The 22769-nt window shown below is 45.6% G+C and overlaps 2 protein-coding genes across 3 annotated transcripts in view; one reads left to right on the top strand and one right to left on the bottom strand.

The window, feature by feature from the left end:
* ITIH5 (inter-alpha-trypsin inhibitor heavy chain 5) overlaps positions 1-10753 on the top strand; it is a 58651-nt gene extending 47898 nt beyond the window's left edge. For both annotated transcript variants that reach the window (XM_074975593.1, XM_074975602.1), the window contains 2 exons: positions 2976-3353; positions 4392-10753. In XM_074975593.1, coding sequence (XP_074831694.1) covers positions 2976-3353; positions 4392-4690 — 677 coding nt within the window. In that variant the 3' untranslated portion in view covers positions 4691-10753. The remainder of the gene's footprint in view (positions 1-2975; positions 3354-4391) is intronic.
* Positions 6426-22769, bottom strand: part of LOC142019951 (store-operated calcium entry regulator STIMATE-like) — a 68372-nt gene continuing 52028 nt past the window's right edge. The window contains exon 8 of the mRNA XM_075007420.1: positions 6426-15454. Coding sequence (XP_074863521.1) covers positions 15377-15454 — 78 coding nt within the window. The 3' untranslated portion in view covers positions 6426-15376. The remainder of the gene's footprint in view (positions 15455-22769) is intronic.

The raw sequence follows: 22769 nt of genomic DNA on the forward strand, positions 1-22769 counted from the left end.
GTAGCCCACTGGTCCAGCAGTGAGGTGGGCAGGTTTTGTATCTGACCTCATTATTAGCACTTATCTGTATACTGCTTACATAACGGGGCTGGTGGCCCTCAAGGCCAAGTCCCTCTGTGAGCACAGCGGCAGCTAATGTAGGTCTATTATAATTGCATGAAAACAGTGTCTGCCTCTGAATCAGACTTGAGAGAATTAAAACTCAAATGATTAAGTTGCTGCTTTGTGTAAGCCAGTGTGACCCCCCCCCCACCAGCCTCCCCAAAGTTCCAGTCTGGTCTGGAATTCCTAAGCAGCATGATTAGTAAGTGGATTATTTGCTAAGCAGGAAAGCTGTGGAAGGGGGATAAGAGCATAAAAACGCAGGACAATACAAGAGTCTATCTGACAAGAAAAAAACAAAACAAGTGTCATGGGGAAGCTCTTTCATGTGGCATTTTTGTAGCACTAGGCCAAGCTTCCCTGGCCCAGCTGTGTCCAGCCCCAGCTTTCCCCAGTACAAACCCCACCTATGGCAGTAGCCCACCTGTTTCCTTCTCAGGCTATGTTGGGTAGTTGTTTGTGGCCTGACTGGAGAGCGCACTTAAGGGAGAACCACACCACATCTGTTAAAACCATCTAAGTGTATGGAGAAAGGAATGAGCATTTCCCCTGTGACTACAGGACAGGGAGCTTTTCACCACTGCAATGATGGCTCAAGGCCAGTTATGACCCTCCCGTGTGACTATTTGAGGGCGAGCTCTATCATGCACAAAAAAAATGAAGGTGATGTCACATCTGCTGCTCTTCCCCTAGATAAGAATTATTCACACTGGGTTTGATAATGAGAGTTCTCATTAAATATAAAAAGTGGGATTTAAGTGGTTACAAGTGAAAACTTGCAAGTTTTCTAAGCAAAAATAAATAAAAGCAAGTTACTAACCAAAAATAAATAAAACCTGCCAGCTAAGTCTAATATACGAACAGAAATTGTTACAAAACATAAGTTCTCGTACTAGTCCTTATTTCAAGTAAAATTCTTCACAAGCTAGAGATGACATTTCCTCTGATCTGGGCCCAGCAATGCTCCTCCACTCCTCTCATGATGGGTCTCTTTTTTCACTCATTGCCTATTCTCTCAGGATGGGCAGGCAGTTTCAACAGACAACTGAAGACCTTCATTGTTTCTCATCCCTTAAACTCAATTTCCACAGTGCAGGAATCCTTTGTTCAATTTCCCCTGCCCACCTCCGGAAAAAAATACCAAATTCAAAATGGATTCCAGCATCAGGTGGCAAGGTCACATTTCTCTGCAGAAACCACCCCCCACCCTGGTTTAAGCTTACAGAAAACACAAAAACATTCACAGATCATTAGTTTGAGCACTGGGCCATTAAGTTCCTTAAGTACTGCTAATGGCTTTCACTAGAAGACCTAGACTTAACAATAACAGAGAGGAAGCTGTGCTAGTCTATACACTATCAAAACAAAAAGCAGTCAAGTTGCACTTTAAAGACTAGCAAACTAGTTAATATAAATAATATTAACTATGTATTAACTAGTTTGCTAGTCTTTAAAGTGCAACTTGACTGCTTTATGTTTTGATAGACTTAACAAGCAGGTTTACACTTTTTGTTTCTAACTTCACATACAAGAAAAATACACGCACACAAATAGAATATGCACAGTCAGAGGATTATAGGCTCTTGAATGACGGCTTACTTGCCCTGTTTTGCACAACACATTTGACTTATGCACATTCATATTCAAAACATATTTCCTTAAAATATAGGGGCATAGCATCACTCCTGTCTGAGTTCACTGCTAGAGGGTTGGACAGTGGCCAAGGTAAGGACAGCTGCTGCCACATGTATTGGACCATTGCTACCCACAGGCAGTAGGGCTGTCGGACCAGAACCTCTCACGATTGACACATTGGGTGTATTGCAGCCTACAGAGAATGAACAACAGTTCTGATGCCTATTGGCATTAGCCTTGATCCAATTCCTCTCTTACAAGATATAATTCTGGCCCGAGGTCTTGCACAGACTGGGATTAGACCCATGCTCGTTAACACACTGCAGGATTAAGCAAGTTCTAGGATGGTTTCTGAGAGCAGCATTCATCAAAACAAACTATCACCTAACCTCACCTAACTAGATGTTAATGCAATTTGCAAAGAGCAACACAGCACTGAAGGAAAATATCCTCTCTCCCATTGGCCAGGACTCTGCTACCAGCCCAGGCTCTGTTTTCAAACTTTGATGTCCAAATATTGAGTAAGGGGTTTAACACGTGTCAAATCAAGTTTGAAAATGTTGGCCCCATTAGTGAAAACAGGATGGCAGCTGGCAGAATTAGGATCCCAGCATAAACGATATTTCAGTGTCCACTCAAAATGAGGTTTTAATTATAGAATCACAGAATACCAGAATTGGAAGGGACCCTGAGCGGTCAAGTCCAGTCCCATGCCCTCATGGCAGGACCAAGCACCCTCTGGGTCATCCCTGACAGATGCCTATCCAACCTGCTCTTAAATATACCCAATAATGGAGATTATATAACCTCATTAGGCAATTTATACCATTTTTAACCACCCTGACACTTAGGAAATTTTTCCTAATGTCCAGCCTAAATCTCCCATGCTGCAATTTAAGCTGATTGCTTCTTGTCCTATCATCAGAAGTTAAGGAGAATAATTTTTCTTCCCTTTCCTTGTACCACCCCTTTAGATACTCAACAACTTATGTCCCCTCTCAGCCTTCTCTTTTCTTAATTAAGGAAACTCAGTTCTTTCATTCATCCCTCATACATCATGTTTTTTAGATTTTAAACCATTTTTGCTGAACTTCTCTGGACCATCTGTAATTTCTCTGCATCTTTCCTGAGATGTGGTGCCCAGAACTTGCTCCAATAATTATGCATGATGCACTGCGGTAGCTCAGAGAGTGGTTCCTTCACTCAAATTATAAACTGACGGTTCTTCTCTCTGAAAGGCGTAACTGTGAACGGACAGTTAATTGGAGCTCCGCCTCCTCCCAACGGCCACAAGAAACAACGGACTTACTTCAGCACCATCACGATCCTCAGCAATAAGCCAGAGCGCGCCTACATCGAGATCACACCCAGCAAGGTCATCCTGGATGATGGGGAAAGACTCGTTTTGCCATGCAACCAGAGTGCCGTGGTGGGGAGTAGTGGCCTTGAGGTGTCTATCTTTGCCAATTCCAATGTCACCGTGGCAATACAAGGCACCATCAGCTTTGTCATCCTCATCCATCAGTACAAGAATCCTGCCCCCTACCAGAGGGCTCACCTTGGATTCTACATTTCCAACAGTAAAGGGCTCTCTCCTCATTCCCATGGGCTTCTAGGTAGGTAGCAGTCTCTTTCAGCTGTATCACACAGCAAATTGATTACAACTTAGATGGGTAATAAGGGAGAAGAGACTATTTCAAAGGGTTTTGAGGGACACAGGCAGGAGGTGGCAGCCTACAGGTATGAGCAACGGTGCCATTTTGGGAGGCTAGGGGACCTGCTGCTGCACTTCTTCTCATTCCCCTATCACGGAGTAAGAGTAAAGTACACGGCTTGCGTGAATGCTTCTCACTCCCACTGGTGAGAAGGGGCAGAGGATGAAGTGACACTTTCCCCACACTCCCTGATAGCGAGGGGAAGAAGAGCCACCAGCATCCCAGTACGCATGGCAACAGCCCCTCCTCCCCAGGTGTCCTTGGATGCAGGATGGGTCAGCTAAGCAGCAGGAGTCTTGTCTTGACTGAATCATGACCAACTTTTTGGCCATCAGAAATCGTCCATGTTCCTACACCTCCATTCTCCACCTGCCTCATCTTCCACACATATCTGTCTATTGTAATTATATGGTCCCCTTACTACAGTACCCGAGCACCTCACCAATTCTAAAAATATGCATCCTCACAGTGCCTATGGGAGGTAGAGATGTGCTATTTTCCAACTGAGGAATGGAGGTCTAGACAACAAGGGACTTGCCCAACGTCACACAGGAAGCCTATGGCAGAGCAGAGACTAGTCTCCGGAGTGTCAGGCTTTTTAGGTCCAAACATGTGATGCCATGCTCCAAAGGGCTTAGCCCACCTTGTGATATGATACGCTTTCCCCTAATGCAAAGAGCAAGTCTCAAGCTGAACTGGTAGAGGCCTGTGTTTCTGGAGAAGAAGAAAGAGCAGAGTTCTAGTCCCTGTTTTTCATGCATAGGTGAGCGAATAACCAAAGAACTGCAGAACGTAACTTCTTTCCACCCGTGCTGGGGAAACCGTCAGGATCCCCAGAGCCTTTAAAACCTGGGAATTTTACTGCTTTGGAGACCCATTTAAAAGACTGTCTCAAAACAAAGCAGCTGTTGTAGAAGTAAGTTTCATCTTTCCTTGCAGGTCAGTTCCTGTACCATGAAGTCAAACTTCTCCAGGACTCTCTAGGTGGAAGTCTTCAGCTGGTCAGTCAGAACTCAACGCAGGAGCCAAACCCGAGGTCAGCAACCATACTAAAGGTGAAGGGTCGCCTGGTTCCTGTTGTGTGGAAGCAGAGGAAGATCTACAATGGCGAGCAGGAGGTCGATTGCTGGTTTGCCAAGAACAATGCAGACAAACTGATCGACGGAGACTATAAGGATTACGTCGCTGCTCATCCCTTTGATGCTGGCACCAGCTTCGAGAAGACGAACAGACTTTAAAGACGAACACTGGTTGCATCAGCACATTCAGCAACACTAACCCTGCAGTGCCTCCAGCCCTAAGTGGTTCTTACTGTTTTTTAAATGCCACAAACAAATCTTTTCCCTTTAGAAATCAGCTTCCCCTCTTCTGTGCTGTCAGGTTGCAGTGTTGCAAGCAGGTTTAAGAGGGTGAGGTTTATGAGAACGTGCTCACCTTGTGGGAAGGGAAAGAGGAAGGTCTGGCAAATTTAGCAGTACAGGAAGCTGCAGGTGTAAAAATAAAGCCTTGAGTCTCTGCACAATATCCTCCACTATCTGGCTACTCAAAGAAAGTAAGACATAAATGTAACCCATACACCTAGTGGGTGTGGGTCATTCACATGTAATGGCCCCTAGACTGCTTCCAGAGAGTGAATCTCTTCTACAGCCTGAGCTGAGCCAGCTGACTTTCAGCTCAAACTGTAGCAGCTCCTGAACTAAAAGCTCCAGAGGTCCCAGGTTTGAGTCTGCCTGTGGGGAATTACATAAGGGAAGCCTCACAGGCACCACCCTTCTTTTGGTGTGATAACATTCTCTGAAGTACCTGCTAGGGCAGACATCGTGCTTACAGAGAGAGCAGTCCTCAAAGGAAACCCCACTGTCCTCAAGGGCTGAATCAAGAACACGGATGTGGTGAGCTGCTACAGGGCGTTGGTTTCTTGGCTGGCTGTACACAAGTCGAGTGTGGTGAGAAGTACAACAGCCTTTACTGCTGACCCCCAGAGAAGTGCACTAGTGTGATACACCCTCATAAGGCTTCTCAGTGTTAGCGTGGGGGCACCGCTTAAAAAAGCCCAGAGAGCCTGGAGCAGTGACAGTGGTGGTCTAACTCACTTCTTTTAGCACCTTATTAAATGGTTCACTTTATGGTTCTTCCTGTCTTGGAAAGGAAGGAGACTCAGCACATGCCACAGCTGTTTGATGGTAGCACGATGCACCCCTTCTATTTAATAGAAGCATAGTTAAACTCCCTGCCTAGGAACACTCAGCCAGGCTCCAAATCCATTGGTCATAAAACAGGCCCAGCTCTCATATTGATATATAAATACCATTTTAACTGTTGTGCTCATGGCCCATATTGAAGGGGATGCTCCATATAGCGGAAGGTGACCTTTGTTTACTTCCGAGACCCACATGCTTATCGGACACTCCTTACCTCTGATGCCATGCAGTGAGTATAAAGGGCTGTTAAACAGATCCCCATGCTGAGGTGGTATGAAAGCTGAGGAAGCCTGATCTATTTGAAAACGAGGCCTCATTTAATAATACAGGGCATCAACCTGCAGGCAGATCTTTTATTCTAAATGTCTGCCTGAGAAGACAATCAGCAAACAGGAAGACATATGTGCAGAAGAGGCCACAACTGAACAAATGACACTTTAAGTAGCAGAGTATTAAAGAACTGCTTTAGCCTCAGAGAGCTGTACAAATACCAGCAATGAGTAAATCGATTTAAAAATTATAATTGCATCTGGCATCCATGGCTAAGCAAGGCTATAACCACAGCCGTTATTTCATAAAAACGTTGTGAGCACCTGTATTATGCACATGCTATTTCAAAATAGCAGGCACATTATTTCAAATTTTGTAAACCTCACTGCAGGAGGAATGATGCCTGTTTTGAAATAGCTGCTGTTAAGACACGGAATAGCTCTATTTTGAAATAAGCCAAAATGGCATACAACAGCACTATTTCGAAATCTTGGACTTAGTGGTCAATCAACAAATCTCATCTTCTATGACACTGTTGGTGAGTGACTAACTAAACCAATCCTTGATTGGCAGAGCCAATTACAGATAAATTACATAAAAAGCCACCAACTGCAAGCATTGTGCATTCTTTTTGGATCCCGCATTTTTCCTGTAGTGCCTGGATACGCTGAGTCTCAAAGCAATTAAGCTCCTGTACAGTGGTTTTTGCTTCCAGAACAATCTATCCTGAACTAGAGTTTCCAGACCACTGGGAGATATGCCACATGAATCCACGTTGGCCTTTAAGGTGTCTTTATAGCAGTTATACTGACCACCGATAGAGCACTTTTCATGAGCAAGCTGGCCACAGAAGACCATCTTTGGCATCCGTGTATCACCCATCCTTATAATGTGACCAGTCCAATGAAATGGTCCATTCATAAGCATTGCTTCCATGCCCATGACACCACACAGCTTAAGAACCTCCATGTTAGGAGTTTTGTCCCACAAATTCATGTGGGCGATCCTCCTCAGACAGTGAAAATGGAACTAATCAAGTTTCAAAACATGGTGGCAACATATTGCCCATGACTCTGAGCCAGACAGCAGCATATTCAGGACAGCTACCTGATAAACTCCGTACCAAGGTAGTTTAATACTAATCATTCCATAGGGGTGTGTCAATTTTCCAAAGGCAGCATTGGCTTTGGCTAACTGACCAGATATGTCATGATCCACATTTATACTAGAGGACAGTACTTTTCCAAGGTAGCAGAACATGTCAACGGCCTTAAGGACTGCACAAGTGGCAGTGATCACTGGAGTGTTGGGCTCTTTCCAAACAGGCTGAGACATAACTTCTGTCTTTGAGGCTCACTGTGGCCACACTAGCCCCTTCTTTTGGACGGGCTATGGTAATGTGGCACTTCAGCAGATGCTAATGAGGCACTGTCATGAATATGCAGTGCCTCATTAGCATAATGGCAGCCACGTGCGCGTTGAAAGTGCTGCTTTCTAAATGCGTGTGCACGTGTAACCAGGGGCCTTTCAAAACAACCCGATTTCAAAAACCCCTCTTTCCATTTGGTTTTGGGAATAGGGGGCTTTCAAAATCGGTGACGTTTTGAAAAGCCCCCGTCTACACAGGCAACATGCATTTAGAAAGCGCACATGGCTGCCATTATGCTAATGAGGCACTGCATATTCATGACAGTGCCTCATTAGCATCTGACGAAGTGCCACATTACCACAGCCCCTCCAAAAGGAGGGGCTAGCATGGTCACAGCCTATGAGTCCAAAGCACTGAGCAGAAGTAACAAAGCAATCAAAAAGCTCTTATGCATCCTTCACGGACTGAGGCAACAATGCACAGTCGTCAGCAAACAGAAGATCACGAATAGTTGTAGTAACTATTTGAGTGCGAGCCAGAAGTCTCCAGAGAGATAGAAAATACTGCCCTCTGTTTGGAACTGAATGGGTATGCTCAACATGCAGTCCTTAAAAGCAACTAACAGCATCATTGAAAAGTAGATGTTGAACAGGAGAGGAGCAAGGACACATCCTTGCTTTGTACCTATTGATATTTCAAGAAGTTCTGATGTCTCTCCATTGTTAAGTACGTGACCAAGCATGCCATCGTGAAAAGATGGAACAATGTAGATACATTTTTCAGGAAAGCCAATTCACCCAAATATTTTCAAGAGCCCATTTCTGCTGAATGTGTCAAAACACCTTCATCAACTTGACGAAGATCACATAGAGGTCCTGATGTTGCTCTCTATATTACTCTTGTATCTGTATGGCTACAAATACCATATCAGCAGAGCCTTGACCGGCACAAAATGTGCACTGGCTTTCAGGAATGATGACATGTTTGAACATATCTAGTGAAAGCCGGTTGTAAAGGATGTGGGTCAGGATTTTACCAGCTATAGAGAGCGGAAACACACCCTGATGGTCATCACAACACACATGGTCATGTTTACCCTTGTATGTTGGTACAAACAAGGCATCCTTGAAGTCCTGAGGGACTAGCCTCTTTTCCCAAATGGCACTAAATAAATGTGTGAAATAGTGCTAGAATCCTTGATCCCCGGGCTGAACATTTTCACAAAGTATTGAACCAGGCTTCAAACTTTGACAGCAGCATTCTTGAAGAGATTTCTCACTGGGGTAAATGATTCGCAGTTGGTCATCCCACCAAAAAGCTGTTAACTGGATGAGATCTGGAAAGGCACCTGGCAGTGATCCAATTCCATCAGAAATTTATGGAGTTGCTGGTGGCTAGTTGATGCACTATCTGTGACCAAAGTGAGGCCATTAGCAAAGTGCACTGATGTACAGCCAGCAATGTGTGGCCCATAGACTGCCTTCAGCCCATCAAAGAATGCTTTAAGATCATGTCAATCAGCCACATCTTGGAGTTTGCCTGCTTGATATTCCCCCCAAACTGCTTTCATTTGCCATAATTTGATGTGTGCCTCCTGCTTGGCTCGAATATAAGCTGGATTTCTTGGAGGTGTTCTCTTTATTGTCGACCCAAGCTAGGTATATCACATGCATCTTTTCAAGAAGAGCTTGAGCATCTCTGTCCTTGTCATCGAACCAGTCCTTGTGTCCATGTTTTGGAAACAGAGGCTCTCGACAGCAGTGCTGTAGGTGGTTTCTTTGATGTTAATCCAATCACTCTCAATAGTGGGGGACCATTCTGGATCTTCACTGCTGGTAACTAAAGAAGCGTCAAGACTGCGATGTAACAGTGCTCATCTCTTGGGTATTTCAAGTTTACCTACATCCAGCTTTTGTTGGCATAGAGCAGAATGACGACGTTTTGGTGGACAAAAGTTCAAGGAGACAACACTCTACCATGTAATGATCAGACCAGGAGCCAGTGTCAGGCATTGCCCGAGTCAATTTGACATCAGAAAGATCTCTTTGTTTTGTGAAGTTGTCAATCACAGGCCAATGCTTTGTATTTGTTCACCTGTTGGAAGATTGTGCTTGAAATAGCAAGCTCATGCTGCACACAAGTGTGAAGAAGAAGAGTGGCATTTGAGTTCTCACTTCCAATGCCATTATGACCAAGCACCTTTGGCGATGTGGTGTAGTCCTGACCACCTCGAGCATTAAAATCACCAAGTGTATATAGATTGGATTTAAAAAGGTACTGAAGAGATGGCTGAATTCAGGCTGGTGCAGAAAGCCTCCTTTTCATCATCTGCAGCAAAGCAGATGCATACGCACGAACAAGAACAAGACATTGTCCCTGCCTCAGTCTAAGCTTTGCAGTCATAAGGAGAGGACTGCTGGCATGTGGCTTGGGTTCAAGTTGGGGGACTAGTGGTGTCCTGATGACAAAGCCAACTTCTGCTTGCCTTGGATGACCCCCAGGGTAACCCGCACAGTAAAATGAATAGCCAGGTTCAAGCTCTGTGAGCCAGCTGGTACCACTATTTCAAAAGGGGCACTATGTGTCTGGACATGCTATTTCAAACTGCACAATAATGAGGCACATAGGAGTTGACTGTTGACTCCAGGTAGTTTGATTCACACATCCCTATTAGACATGCAAAATCAAACCCCAGAAAATTGACCCTGACCAGGTCAATCTTCTGCATAGTGAAGACATACCTGTAGCCTGAGGATACTGTGCTCTCAGGAGATAAATTCTTTCAGAAGAGTGATGGGCAGCATCCAACTCTATTCCACAGGGTCTGCCATTCTCCTAAGGATCAAACCCAGCATTGTTTAGCTGGTCATTGCTGAACAAGGCTGAGCTTAGCCAGCACCTGTGGGACACTTATGCCTAGGAAATGCTTTGGGGAGGGGAATCTTGCCCAGGTTGGAAGCTGTGCCAGCTAAACAGCTTACCTTGCAACATATAGTGATGAACCACGGTTGCCCGACTCCCACACTTGCTTTCTTAATTGCAGCGAGTGAGCTGGAAGTTGGTTATAAAAGAAACATTCGGTGGACTGTAGTTCTGGCCCAGGGACTTCCCTGAGTTAACACTCCTCACACCCACACCCCACATACACACCCCCACATACACCCCTCACACACACACACACACACACACACACACACTTTCTTTAAAGGCAGTTTAGTTATGGTAGCGACAGGGTTTTATCCCCTTGTACACACCCTCCCTGTACATAAACACGTACTGCTAAAGCTTCAAGTGCATGACATCTCCCCCGCATCCCATTATAGAAATGCTACTGCAGTTGACCTAAAGAGGAGGACATCTAACCCACAGCTAGAGGGAACACCTGCAGCAGCACAGTTGAGAACTGGTCATCAGTGTGGGTCCAGTTATCACTTTTCACAATAAATGTACTTTACCATGAACACGGAAATGAAGTTTTTATTTGGGGTGAAGCAGCAGGCACTTAGCAGAACCTGCCATGAGCTAAGGTTGGGCATGACTCACTGGAGAGGAGAAGGTGCTCTCATGCCATTCACCTGGAAGAACCAGCTGCACCACATATCAGGTGGCTGATTATAGCGATCTTTGAAAGCCAAAAGGGACCTCAGTGGAGATTTAAATCAGTAGCAGCCTTTGGGCCAGAAAGAGATACTAACACAGGGGTGAAGGTGGGGAGGCAACACCCTCTATCTTTGTGCCCCCAGAGTGGCATATGCACCACACCCAGCACATCTTGGGAAGTCCCAAGGCTGAAGATATGGGGAGGTATCTTACCTACAAGGAACACGACTTTACGGGAATGCTGGGGGAAGGACAAATGGCAGCGTTTGGCCTCTTCCACACCAGGCTGTTTTCACCTATTATTAAAAGTCAGGAAATATTTGTGGAGTCATGGTCCAGGTGCTCCTACAGCCAAAAGATTTGGATTTTTTTGCTACCCACCTGCAAATTTCCCACTGAGGGGGCGTGAAACTCCACTCCTATTCCTCCATGCAAACAGGTCTAGCCACACGCATGAGAATGGTCAATTGGCAGGGGGTTGTCCCAAGAGCAGTACAGTTCACCAGGAAAAAGTGTGCCACTGTGCCTTGAATTTGGAGCAGAATCTTCAGCCGGCATAAACACAGATCACAGGAAATCCAAAAAGCATCCTGTCACTCCATTCTTAACCCCATTTCAAAACACAGCTGAGCGTGGTTTCTTCCTGGCGGGCTACAGGATCCTTAGCAACGGCAGCTGCACTGCACTCTTTCAGCAGAGGAGTATAAGAATGCTGCACTGTTCTTGGAGAAAAGTGATTTTAAGAAAGGCCCCAAAATCCCAAGTAATGCTTCTATGGAAAGGCTTGCATCAGTGCTGGATATTCAGCTACTGCACTCTAGCCTGGCATGCGCCGAGTTCCCATCTGGATTCTGCTGCCTCACTCAAGCTCCTGAATGCCCTTTATTCTACTCAGCTTTGAAAGCAAAGGTAGAATAACACACCCCAGGGAACTGTTAGTGTAATGCACAAAGGACTGATGCTGTAACCTTGCAACCAAGAAGATCTTGCCTTCTTCTAATTAGCGGACACCAAATCCCATTGCCCTGCCATTATAGTCTTCTGCACTAGCCAAAAGTTGCATATGTTGAGTTGCTGAGTCAACCATTAATGGGCAGTCACCTCTCGGGCCCTGTGCCTCTCTCATTTGAGCTAAACGCCAGACTTCAATCTCCCTGACCAGTGGTCTTAGTGCCAAGAGCCACTGGCTCCACCCGGCTTGCTCCAAACAAAGTGCTTATTTAGACAAGCCCACACTGATCTATAACAAGTGCTGAACGCAAGACACCAGGCTCTGCAGGTGGGTGCATGTTGAAAAGAACATCCTTGTGTGATTAGTGCAATTTGCGGCCCCAAACACTCCCTTGAAGGCAATGGGTTTTGGATAACATTCTTTTCAGCAGCATAGATAATTCTGCCCAGGTTCGTATATGTACATATTATTCCATAGTCTGGTCTTGAGTACAGGGGACTGGAGGTCTCAAGGCCCCTTCCAGTCCTTGTCCTAGGACTCTCTAATGACTGTAGAATCAGAGTGCTTTCAGTTGTGCATTAAGCAAAATGACTAAATATCGAGAACAACAAGTCGTCCTGGGGCACCTGATAGACTAAACATCTTGAAGCATAAGCTTTCGTGGACAAAGACCTGCTTCATCAGATGCATGACTGTGGGGGTACAGTTCAGAGGAACATTTTAAAGAGTGGAGTCCCAGTAAAAGGGAGGGCCAAAGCTGACAAGGTCTATTCAGTCAGGGTGGAAAATGGCCAATTATTATCAGCAGTATAGATCAAAAGAGGAAAAAAACCAAGTCAGATCAGTCAGGAGGGATGTGGCCCATTGTCAGATTCTAAAGTGGAAGTGTGAACTTCCAGCACAGAGAAACTATTTTTAAGAGGCCAGCCACTCCCAGTCTCTGTTTAATCCTCGGCTGATGGAGTCAAATTTGTAAATGAATTGCAGCTCAGAGATCTCTCTCTCTCCATTTTATTTTTGAAATGTTTTTGTTGTAGGACTGCTACTTTTAAATCTGTTACTGAGTGTCTAGGAAGACTGAAATGTTCTCTTACAGGTTTGTGTATGTTGCCATTCCTGGTCTGATTTATGTCCATTTATTCTTTTACATAGCCACTGTCCAGTTTGGCCAACGTAAATTGCAGCGGGGCATTGCTGGCACATGATGGCATATATTACATTAGTAGATGTGCAGGTAAAGGAGCCCCTGATGGTATGGTTGATGTTACATCCTGTGATGATATCACTGGTGTAGATATGTGAGCAGAGCTGGCAGCGAGGTTTGTTGCAGGGACTGGTTCCAGGTTTAGAGTTACCGTGTTGTGGTCTATAGTTGCTAGTGAGAATTTGTTTAAGGTTGGCGACTGTCTGTAGGCAAGGACAGACCTGCCTCCTAAGGTCTGTGAGAGTGAAGGATCATTGTACAGGATGTGTTGCAGATCCCTGATGATGCATTGGAGAGGCTTTAGCCAGGGGTGCGGGGGGTGCTATATGTGATGGCCAGTGGTGTTCTCATTTTTCCTTGTGAGGCCTGTCTCGTAGCAGGTGGCTTCTGGGTACCCATCTGGCTCTGTCTGTCAGTCAGTCAGTCAGTCAGTTTCTTCACTTCCTTAGGTGGGTATTGTAGTTTGAGGAGAGCTTGGTAAAGGTCTTGTAGGTGTTTGTCTCTGACAGATCAGAGCAAATATGGTTGTACCTTAGTGCCTGGCTGCATAAAATGGATCATGTAGTATGCCCTGGATGGAAGTTGGAGGTGTGTTGATAAGCATAGCGGCCTGTGGGTTTTCGGTATAGGGTGGTATTTATGTGACTGTCGCTTATCTGCATAGTAGTGTCCAGGAAGTGGATCTCTTGTGTGGACTGGTCCAGGCTAAAGGTTGATGGTGGGGTGGAAACTATTGAAATCACCATGGAACTCTTCCAAGAGCCTCCTTCCCATTGGCCCTGATGATGATGACGACATCATCATCAATGTAGTGCAGGTAGAGGAGAGGCACTAGGGGAAGAGAGCTGAGGAAGCGTTGTTCCAGGTCAGCTATAAAAATGCTGGCATATTGTGGGGCCATGCAGGTGCCAATAGCAGTGCCACTGATTTGAAGGTATAAATTGTCCTCAAATCTGAAATAGTTGTGGGTGAAGACAAAGTCAAAAAGCTCCACCACCCTTTGTGCCTTGGTCTCATCAGGGGTAATGTTCCTAACAGCTTGTAGTCCATCTTCATGTGGTACATTGGTGTAAAAGGGCCTCTACATCCATGGTGGCCAGGATGGTGTTTTCAGGAAGGTCACCAATGAATTGCAGTTTCCTGAGGAAGTTGGTTGTATCTTGAAGAAACTTGGAGTGCTGATAGCACAGGGTCTAAGTAGAGTCCACATATCCAGACAGTCCTGTGGTGAGGGTGACCAATATCAGTCACTCACGATTCATTCTCTCCCCCATCCTCTGAGGGAGAGCTGTGTATGCAATGGAACGTTTTGGTCAGGTGCACATGCTGATCTGATCTGGGTTTATGCAGGCTGGAGATGGCCTTGCATTTGGAGCAGAAAGTGGCAAGGTTTGGGGTGGTCCTTTTCAGGTCCTTCCTGAGTGAATTGGTTCTCCAGGTGTTTGACCAAGCCCCAAGACCGTTATCTCCTGTCCAGATGAGCTGTCTCCTTTAAATGAGGCTTTAGAGACCACATCGGTCATCGATTTTAGAAAACGTCAGCTTCTGAAACAGCTTTTCTCCACACCATTGGCCTCAATGGCTGCACAGATTTTTAACAAGATTAATGCCTGGGCTGGGACAAAGCAATTCCAGTTCAGATACTGCAATGAAAAGCAAATAGTAAGTCCCTGACATGAAGAGGTTAGAACGGAGCCATCGTCTTTTTGCAAAACATTGAGCAGGAGAATGAACTTCAAATACAAGCCAACTTTAAGTCAAACTTTTATTATGATCCTGATAAAACAGTACAAAAGTGAGATTCAGTGGAACAATCAGTCCAACCTCAAAAGACACTACTAAGTACTTTTTACAAGTGAGTAATTTACAAGCAAGCTGTGCATACAGAAAGCATCACAGTATGGTTAGCACAAGATACATCTTCAGTCTTATAAAAAGATCTCGTTTTGATTTATGCGGCCACCCAATACAATCCACAGCCACTAGACAGACAAATACACTCCATAGTCCTACCCATGTGACTGGGACTGTCCAGGTCAGAGACAAATACAGGCATTAACAGTGTATGTAGACCTAGCTGCCACACTGGACAGCAAGAATGCAGAAGGTATAAGAATACCATCAGGAAAAACAACTGCAAAGGGTAGATCTGATTAGGCCCAGCATGTTATCTCCATTGCACTGTACAGTAAATGAGGATTCTCACCCCCACCTCCAAGAGAAGATCAAAGCATCTTTACTGCTGTTCTCTGGCTTGGCTTTGACTCCATCTGGCTCAGTTTGAAGTCGCTGCTAAACTACTACCTGGCAGCCTAGCTGCCTCATTTTCTAGCTGGCTCCTTGGGGTCCTGAGAGGTCTTGGTCACTTTCAGATTGATCAGAATCCAAGTCAGGAGAGAGCAACACCTAAAAGGGAGAACAAGAACAATTCAGCTCTTGACAGACTCATTGCTTGATGTCTAGAGAGTCTGGATGGCTAGAGATCTCTTATCCCTTATTACCTTTTAACTGGCCATATCATAGGTAGAATCATAGAACTTTAGGGCTGGAAGGGATCTCAGGGGGTCATCGAGTCCAGCCCCTTGCACAAAGCAGGGTCAACCCTAACAATCATCCCAGCAATGGCTATGTCAAGCCAGGACTTAAACCTCTAGGGATGGAGATTCCACCACCTCTCTAGGTAACATCTCCCAAGGATAAAAACAGGTTAGTGAACAAACAAAGCTACCCTAATTTTGATATAGGAGTTAGCCAAGATGCCTGTTCCTCCTCAATCTAGTGATACAACAGACTCCTCAAAACCTAAATTAAATCTCTCCTCAATCAAACGCTCTCATTGCAGAGCCAAGCATTTACTTACCTCAAGGTTAGGACACCCAAGGCTGGTTCCAGCTGGAATGGATGTGTTTGAAGGGAAGTGAAATCAGGATCAGCTGAACAGCAGAAGTCTGTAAGCTGAATAGCTGGCTGCATGAGTGGTTCCTGCTGTGAATCATGCCTACAGCTAACCTATGTTAAAATATATTTCTCATTGTGCCTGTCCTCCTTCCCTTGGTTTGCTTGGTCATTTCTCCAACCCACTACAAAGACTGTGTTCTTAGATTGTAAGCTCTTTGGAGAGAGAGAGAGAGAAAATATATTTGTGCAGTGCCTGGCACAGTGGTGTTAAGTGTAGGTTCTCTTACAATATAAATATATATAATTCTTTAAACAGAGAATCTAAGCTAAGCAATGTTTATTCAGGTTTGTACAATGACAATGCTGGACTCCAACATTGCTAATTTAATTGTTCAGAAAAATTAGAGATGATCTTGCTTTCTTCTATTAGCAGACACCAAATCTCATTGGCCTGCCATTATAGTCTTCTGTACTGTCCAAAGTTGAACAGGCTGAGTTTCTGAATCAACCATTAACGTGCAGTCACCTCTGGGGTAGACTACAACTTTTTAGCAGCCACCAGCAACAGTTAAAGGACAGAAGAAAAGACAAATATTTCAACCAGTTGATACTGCAGGGGATAAGAAGATCACACAGCTTACCCAGATGGGAACCTGGCCAGATCCTGCCGGCTTGGCTATTCTGCCGCCTGAAGTGTAACTATGAGGTTCTGTATCTGACAAAGTGGTTCTTTGCCCACGAAAGCTTATGCTTATACATTTTTTAGTCTATAAGGTGCCACAGGACCCCTCGTTGCTTTTGCAGATCCAGACTAACATGGCTACCCCTCTGATATATGAGGTTCCGATAACTTCAGTTTTGCTCCTTCTGCAGCACAGCATGGACCACGCTTCACCAGTTCAGAGTCAGCTCCGCAAGACAAACAGGCAGCTGCATTGCAGTAGCTAGCATGTCGCCTTCCTGGAGGTCTCCCATCCAAGTGTTGACCGGGCCTGAACTTACTCAGCCTGCAAACTCTCAGAAGATCACAGCCTGCATTTTTATGCTGGTAATTAAGTGCGTAATTTGGATCTCTGGAATGTTTCCTGACACACTGCATTAGGGATGCAGTATAAGACGTACTGGCTTTAGGAAATGCCCGTGTCAAGAACGTGCTTGTGCTATGTTGGAGCAGGTGTTTTCAATGCAACCGACAAAAAGCTGCCTCATAAGAGGCTATTAACAAAGCCTCTTTTCTCATCCTAGACTAGGACATTATGGGGGATATAAATCACCTGATCTTGATGCACAGTGATAAAGAAACACCCTTTATACTTGTTCTCACTTAGACAGTACCCTGGGGCCAGTAACCCAGCAACAGCAGGGCTAAACAGGAAAAGCAAACTGCAGCAGTGAATCAATCTCTTCAAAGGGATTAGAAAGCCTACAGGGAGGGTGCTCCCTGCATGGCCGGACCTGATGTGTCGATGACATTGACAGCAATACATAGAAAAACCAACACTGTTGAATAGGTGCTGTCAGGTCACATTTGGCTTCTACAGAAACCCAAGCCCAAGGTTTTTTCTTCTTTTTTAAACTTCCCAGTGGAATCAAGTTTCCACCCATCCCATGTAAATAGTCCCCTGGGAGGTTTGCAATCCAAATACCGTGCACAGCCAGCTCTTCAGAACTTACGCGTGAAATGGCTTGTTATCCAGGTGCTATCTGTGACCAAGAGGCTGAGCCCACTTGCGGTAGGTTACACAGCAAAAGCTGCCCGTGGGAACTGGTGGGTAACAGAATGGTGGAAGCAGCACAGAGTGGAACTAGAATAGGTTAGTGAGTGGCGGATGTACCCACGGTGCAGCCCACTCTGCTCTGCCTTCTATGCTATAGTCACACACGCTGGCTGGATTCAACTGAGGTTGCTCAAGCTAACCTCTGTGCAGCTTCTGCTGTGTGGATGAACATTTGAAGAGAGGCAAGATACTTTCAGCGCGAGCTTGCCTAGGACAGGTATATTTGTTGTGTTACAGAAGTTACAAAGTTTGCAGCCAAGATCGGGGCCCACTGGTAAGAATCCCTGTTCCGAAGCGTTTACAGTCAACGGGAGAGAATCATAGGGTTGGAAGAGACATCAGGAGGTCATTGGGTCCACCCCTCTGCCCAAAGCAGGACCAACCCCAACTCATCCCAGCCAGGGCTTTGTCAAGCTGGAAGTTAAAAAGCCACCCAGGATGGAGATTTTACCACCTCCCTCGGCAACCCATTACAGTGCTTCACCACCTTCCTAGTGAAATAGTTTTTCCTAATATCCAACCCAGACCTCCCACACTGCAACTCCTTGCTCTGCCATTCATCACTACTGAGATTAGCCTCTCTCCATCATTATGGAACCCTCCTTTTGGTAATTTAAGGCTGCTATCAAATCCCCACCCCCACTCTTTTCTGTAGACTAAATAAAGCCTAATCCCTCAGCTTCTCCTCATGGGTCACATGCTCCAACCCCCTCACCATTTTCTCCACTGGACCCTCTCCAATGCATTCACATCCTTTCTGTAGGGGGGGTGGCCTAGCATTGAACACAATCCAGATGTGGCCAGACCAGTGCAGAATAAAGGGGAACAATCACTTCTCTAGATCTGATGGAATGCTCCTCGTAATGAACCCTAAACCATCTTCTCGGCTACAAGGGCACACTGTTGACTCATGCAGCTTCTCATCCACTGTAATGCCCAGGTCCTTTTCTGCTGAGAGGTTCCAAGTCATACTAAATCAGTGGCAGAGCTGGTAAAAGAGCACCATAGTTACCTGGCTCCTTGGGTACAGTGCCATCTCGGTCTTGTTCCCCAGTAATTCACCAATATTCTGATGGCTGCTCAGACTCTGGGTTTGCCTAGTGTGTGCTACTCTACACTCAAGTACCAGACAGCTGGGAAAGAAAGGAGTCCCCCACACTGTTCATTTACTTGACTGCTCTTTCTCCCCTCCCCGCCCCCCAGCACAGAGCGAAATACTTTTTTGTACTGTAGTTTCAAAAGCACATTTGAGCTACATCCTGTACAGAACACACTTCCCATCAGCTGGATCCGTTGCTCCAGTGTTCCATGTGCGTGCCAATGTTTACACAATAGACATACCCATGGTAATCTACAAATTCCGATACCAGCCTCCAGTCAAAAGCAAGGGATAACCAACTTGTGTGTGTTGCAAACTCTGCTGTATGACCTCCAGAGCACGGGGTCACAGCTGCAGGCATGTTGCCCTGTCCTTGCACTCTGCAGTCTAAACCAAAATGGACTTGCAGGGTGGATAACGACAGATCCAGTCCATCCGAGTTCAGATTCTTCATATATATTAGTGTAGGCGGAACCTCTCTAATCCAGCACAGAACACTGAAGGTCAGGACTGGTGGTTGGAAACAAACTTTATGGGACCACAGGAAACGTGGCCACGCTCATGATAAGAGGTTGTCTGGCTAACTAAAATCATGCTGGATTACTAATATTGCCAGATGAGAGAGTTCTGCCTGTAGACCGGTCTCTCATAAGGGCAGAGCATGCAGAAAGAAAAGTGTGATATACAGTCATTCCCAAAACAAAGAAGAAAGCTGACAAATTTGTTTGGGCCACGGGATAGGTGGAATCAGAGCTACTTCAGAACCTGCTCATCTCTAGTGTTTGTCTGTTTAAGGTGTTTTGCATGTATGAATGATTGGCAGCTCATTCCTCCATCCTCACCTCAAACCTGGTGAAACACTCATGCTCTGCTAATTAGAGTCTCCTTTAAGTGGCTGCCAATTGTGCTGATTGAGTTACCCAGGTAAGACAGGCTAGTACATTAGCCTAACAGAACAGCCTCCCCCCTTCTAACCCCAGATTAACCAGTGAACATGCCAATGGGTCCTTGCTAGCTGTGTTCACAAAGACCACCTAAAAACGTGAACACAAAAGAGTAGAGGAACACATTCCCAGGTTTTTTAAAATGAACTTTCTGCCCTTGAGTTTTTAAAAAAAAAAAACAAACACATCTGACCCAGAGAGGCCAAAGGAAACATTAAGGATTTCAAAACCTGCTGGTTTTCACTGAGTGGAGAAGATGACACTATTGACGTGGTCTGTGGCTCACTACGAGGGAAGTGACCACAGATACACGTGGGTGCAGGAGCCTTCATTCAAGCCTGCATTCACTTTGGTCTTCTGTAACTCCATGAGCAAATGATCCAAGCAAACCTTAGGCCAGGCCTGCATGACACATTAAAGTCAATTGCAGATACGCAATTTTAGCTACTGAACTTGCATAGCTAGAATTGACTTGTCTACAAAAATGACTTTCCCGTTGACCTCCCTCTGTGAGGATGGCCAGGTGAGTCAACCTCCCTTACTCCTTGTGATATTGAGGAGTACAGGGGTCAGCTGCCAACCCCAGATAGTTTGATTTCACACATCCCTACTAGGCACTCAAAACTCAACTCTGGAAGATTCACCCTGACTGGGTTGATTTTCCATGCAGTGAAGACCTACCCTAAGTGCAGCTCAGACTGGAAGTTTGATGGGAAGGGAGAGAACTTCATGAGGGGAATGTGGGGGGGGAGAAAATTGCCCTGGAAGCCACATTTGGGGTTCAAGGCAAAAATGAAGGTAAACCTGCCTGAAAGGTAAATTTTCATTGATCCCCATCAGGAAGAGAACAGTCCCATGATCCTGTAAGTGCTAGTTTTAGCCTAAAACGCAGCCCACACTCTGCCGCACACAGAGCCCTCAGTCATCTCACTTCACATCTAGAGCTCAATAGCAAGAAAAGCCAGCACGTGCGTGCGTGCGTGCGTGCGCGCACACACACACACGCACGATGGAAGATTGGGCTCCGGGCTGGCCAGCTCTGCATTGTCTCACAATAAACAGTAGGACCGCACCTCTGCCAAGTATCTTCTCACCAGCAATAAAGCTTCCCTGTAAAAAACAGGGCTGGTGCAGCCATCAGGAACACAGATTTTAAGACTAGGTTAATACAGGGACCCATTTCCTAATGCCAGCGGCTCAGGAGTGCAGGAGAGAAGAACGAAATCCTTTATTGCAAAGACAGGCTGAAATTCGAGTAAGCCATCTGACGTAGAGTTGTCGGCGCCTGCTCCTAGACAGGCCTGATGAACTCTGATAAACTCACAGGCACTTTATCATAAGCATCCCCCTGCCAAGCAGAGACACACTTAGCATCGGAAAGGAGGGAGATTAATAACTAGGCAGACAGGGAGGAAATTTGCCTTATTGAATAACAGAGAAAGCACATAGTCAATTACTAAGGAGTGATCCCAACCAAGGCACTATTTCCAGCTTTCATCTTGGATTTCAGCCAATTAGATTTGCCAGGTCACTGTTTAAAAGGTGACTTGTGATAGTGCACAGAGAGGAGGTCACGTGGCAAGTGGCTGTACGGAAGTATTACTGAGACCATCAAGGAATAGAATCATGGAATCCTAGGGCTGAAGGGACCTCAGGAGGTCGAGTCCAGCCCCCTGCGCAAAAGCAGGACAAACCCCATCTAAGTCAGCCCAGTCAGGACTTTGTCAGGCCGGGACTTAAGAATTTCCAGGGATGGAGATTCCACCCCCTCTTTCGGTAACGTATTCCAGTGCTTCACCACCCTCCTGCTGCAACAGTTTTTCCCTTACAACCTAGACCTGCCCGCACCCGTAACTTAAGACCTCTGTTCCTTGTTCTGCCAGCTGTTGCTACGGAGAGCAGCATCTCTCCAGCCTCGTTAGAGCCCCCCTTCAAGAAGGGGAAGGCTACTATCAAATTGCCCCTCACTCTTCCCATCTGCAAACTAAATAAGCCCAAAACCCACAGCCTCTCCTCATAGGTCACATGTTCCAGCCCCTTAATCATTTTGGTTGAATAAGGAGACAGAAGTCCCAGGTTGTCTGTGCAGATCCCTCATTTTCATTCTTCATCCATGCAGGTTGGGAAACCGGAGCTAGGACTTTGCAGTGTGATCCAGCCAAGACAATTTCAGGTTGAAATTGATGAGGTATCGGGACAGGGAGCACAAAGGCAAAAGTCCTTGTACACAGTTCCAGTAAGAGGACGCTGCCTATACAGGCAGGAAGCAGTCTCTGGCCTAATTCCACTTCACACCAGACAGTATGCTCCTAGCAAAGCAACAAAAATTAACTGATTCTTCCCTCACAAGAAGTACAACCAAAGTTTTGCTAAGTAACAACAAATTGAGAGGAGGGGGGCAGTGAGGGAGATGGTTAATCAAATATTTGAAAGGCACAAACAGATGGGAAATGCTATGGGTAAGCTTAGGCTAAACAGCAGAATAAAAGCCTTCCTAAAAGGAAAGTCTATGAGTGGACGTTCATGAGTTAGAACACTTAAAGGCCCATGGGTCAGAACATTAGAAGAATGTGCACTGGGGGAAATATTGCATTGGCAGGAAGACGGACTGCACAATAGTTGATCTTTCCTTAGAGATTTGAAGAATGATCTTTATGGACTAACCTGAACCCCAACAGGCTGCTGCAAAGAATTTTACGGTGCTCTCTTCATTCCTCAGCACAACAAGGCAGATGATGGGTATATTTCCTTACACGACTGGAACCAAAGGCAGCATACTGGGAACTGACTCTTACTCTGTTCTAAGCCATGTGGCATGGCTCCCATACAGCTGTGTCTGTATATTTTAAAATATCCATACTGCAGGGATGCTCTGTGAAACAGACCTCCACTGTCTAAGCAGGTCATGGCTGATGCTACTGGAAGGTGAAAGGGGATCTCAGAAGCCCGTGTTCTGTTGTAAAATAAAAGAGGAGTTGTGCAGTTTGTGAGAAGGTTAGGAT

Source organism: Carettochelys insculpta, chromosome 1 (assembly GCF_033958435.1).
Source record: "Carettochelys insculpta isolate YL-2023 chromosome 1, ASM3395843v1, whole genome shotgun sequence".
NCBI lineage: Eukaryota > Metazoa > Chordata > Testudines > Carettochelyidae > Carettochelys > Carettochelys insculpta.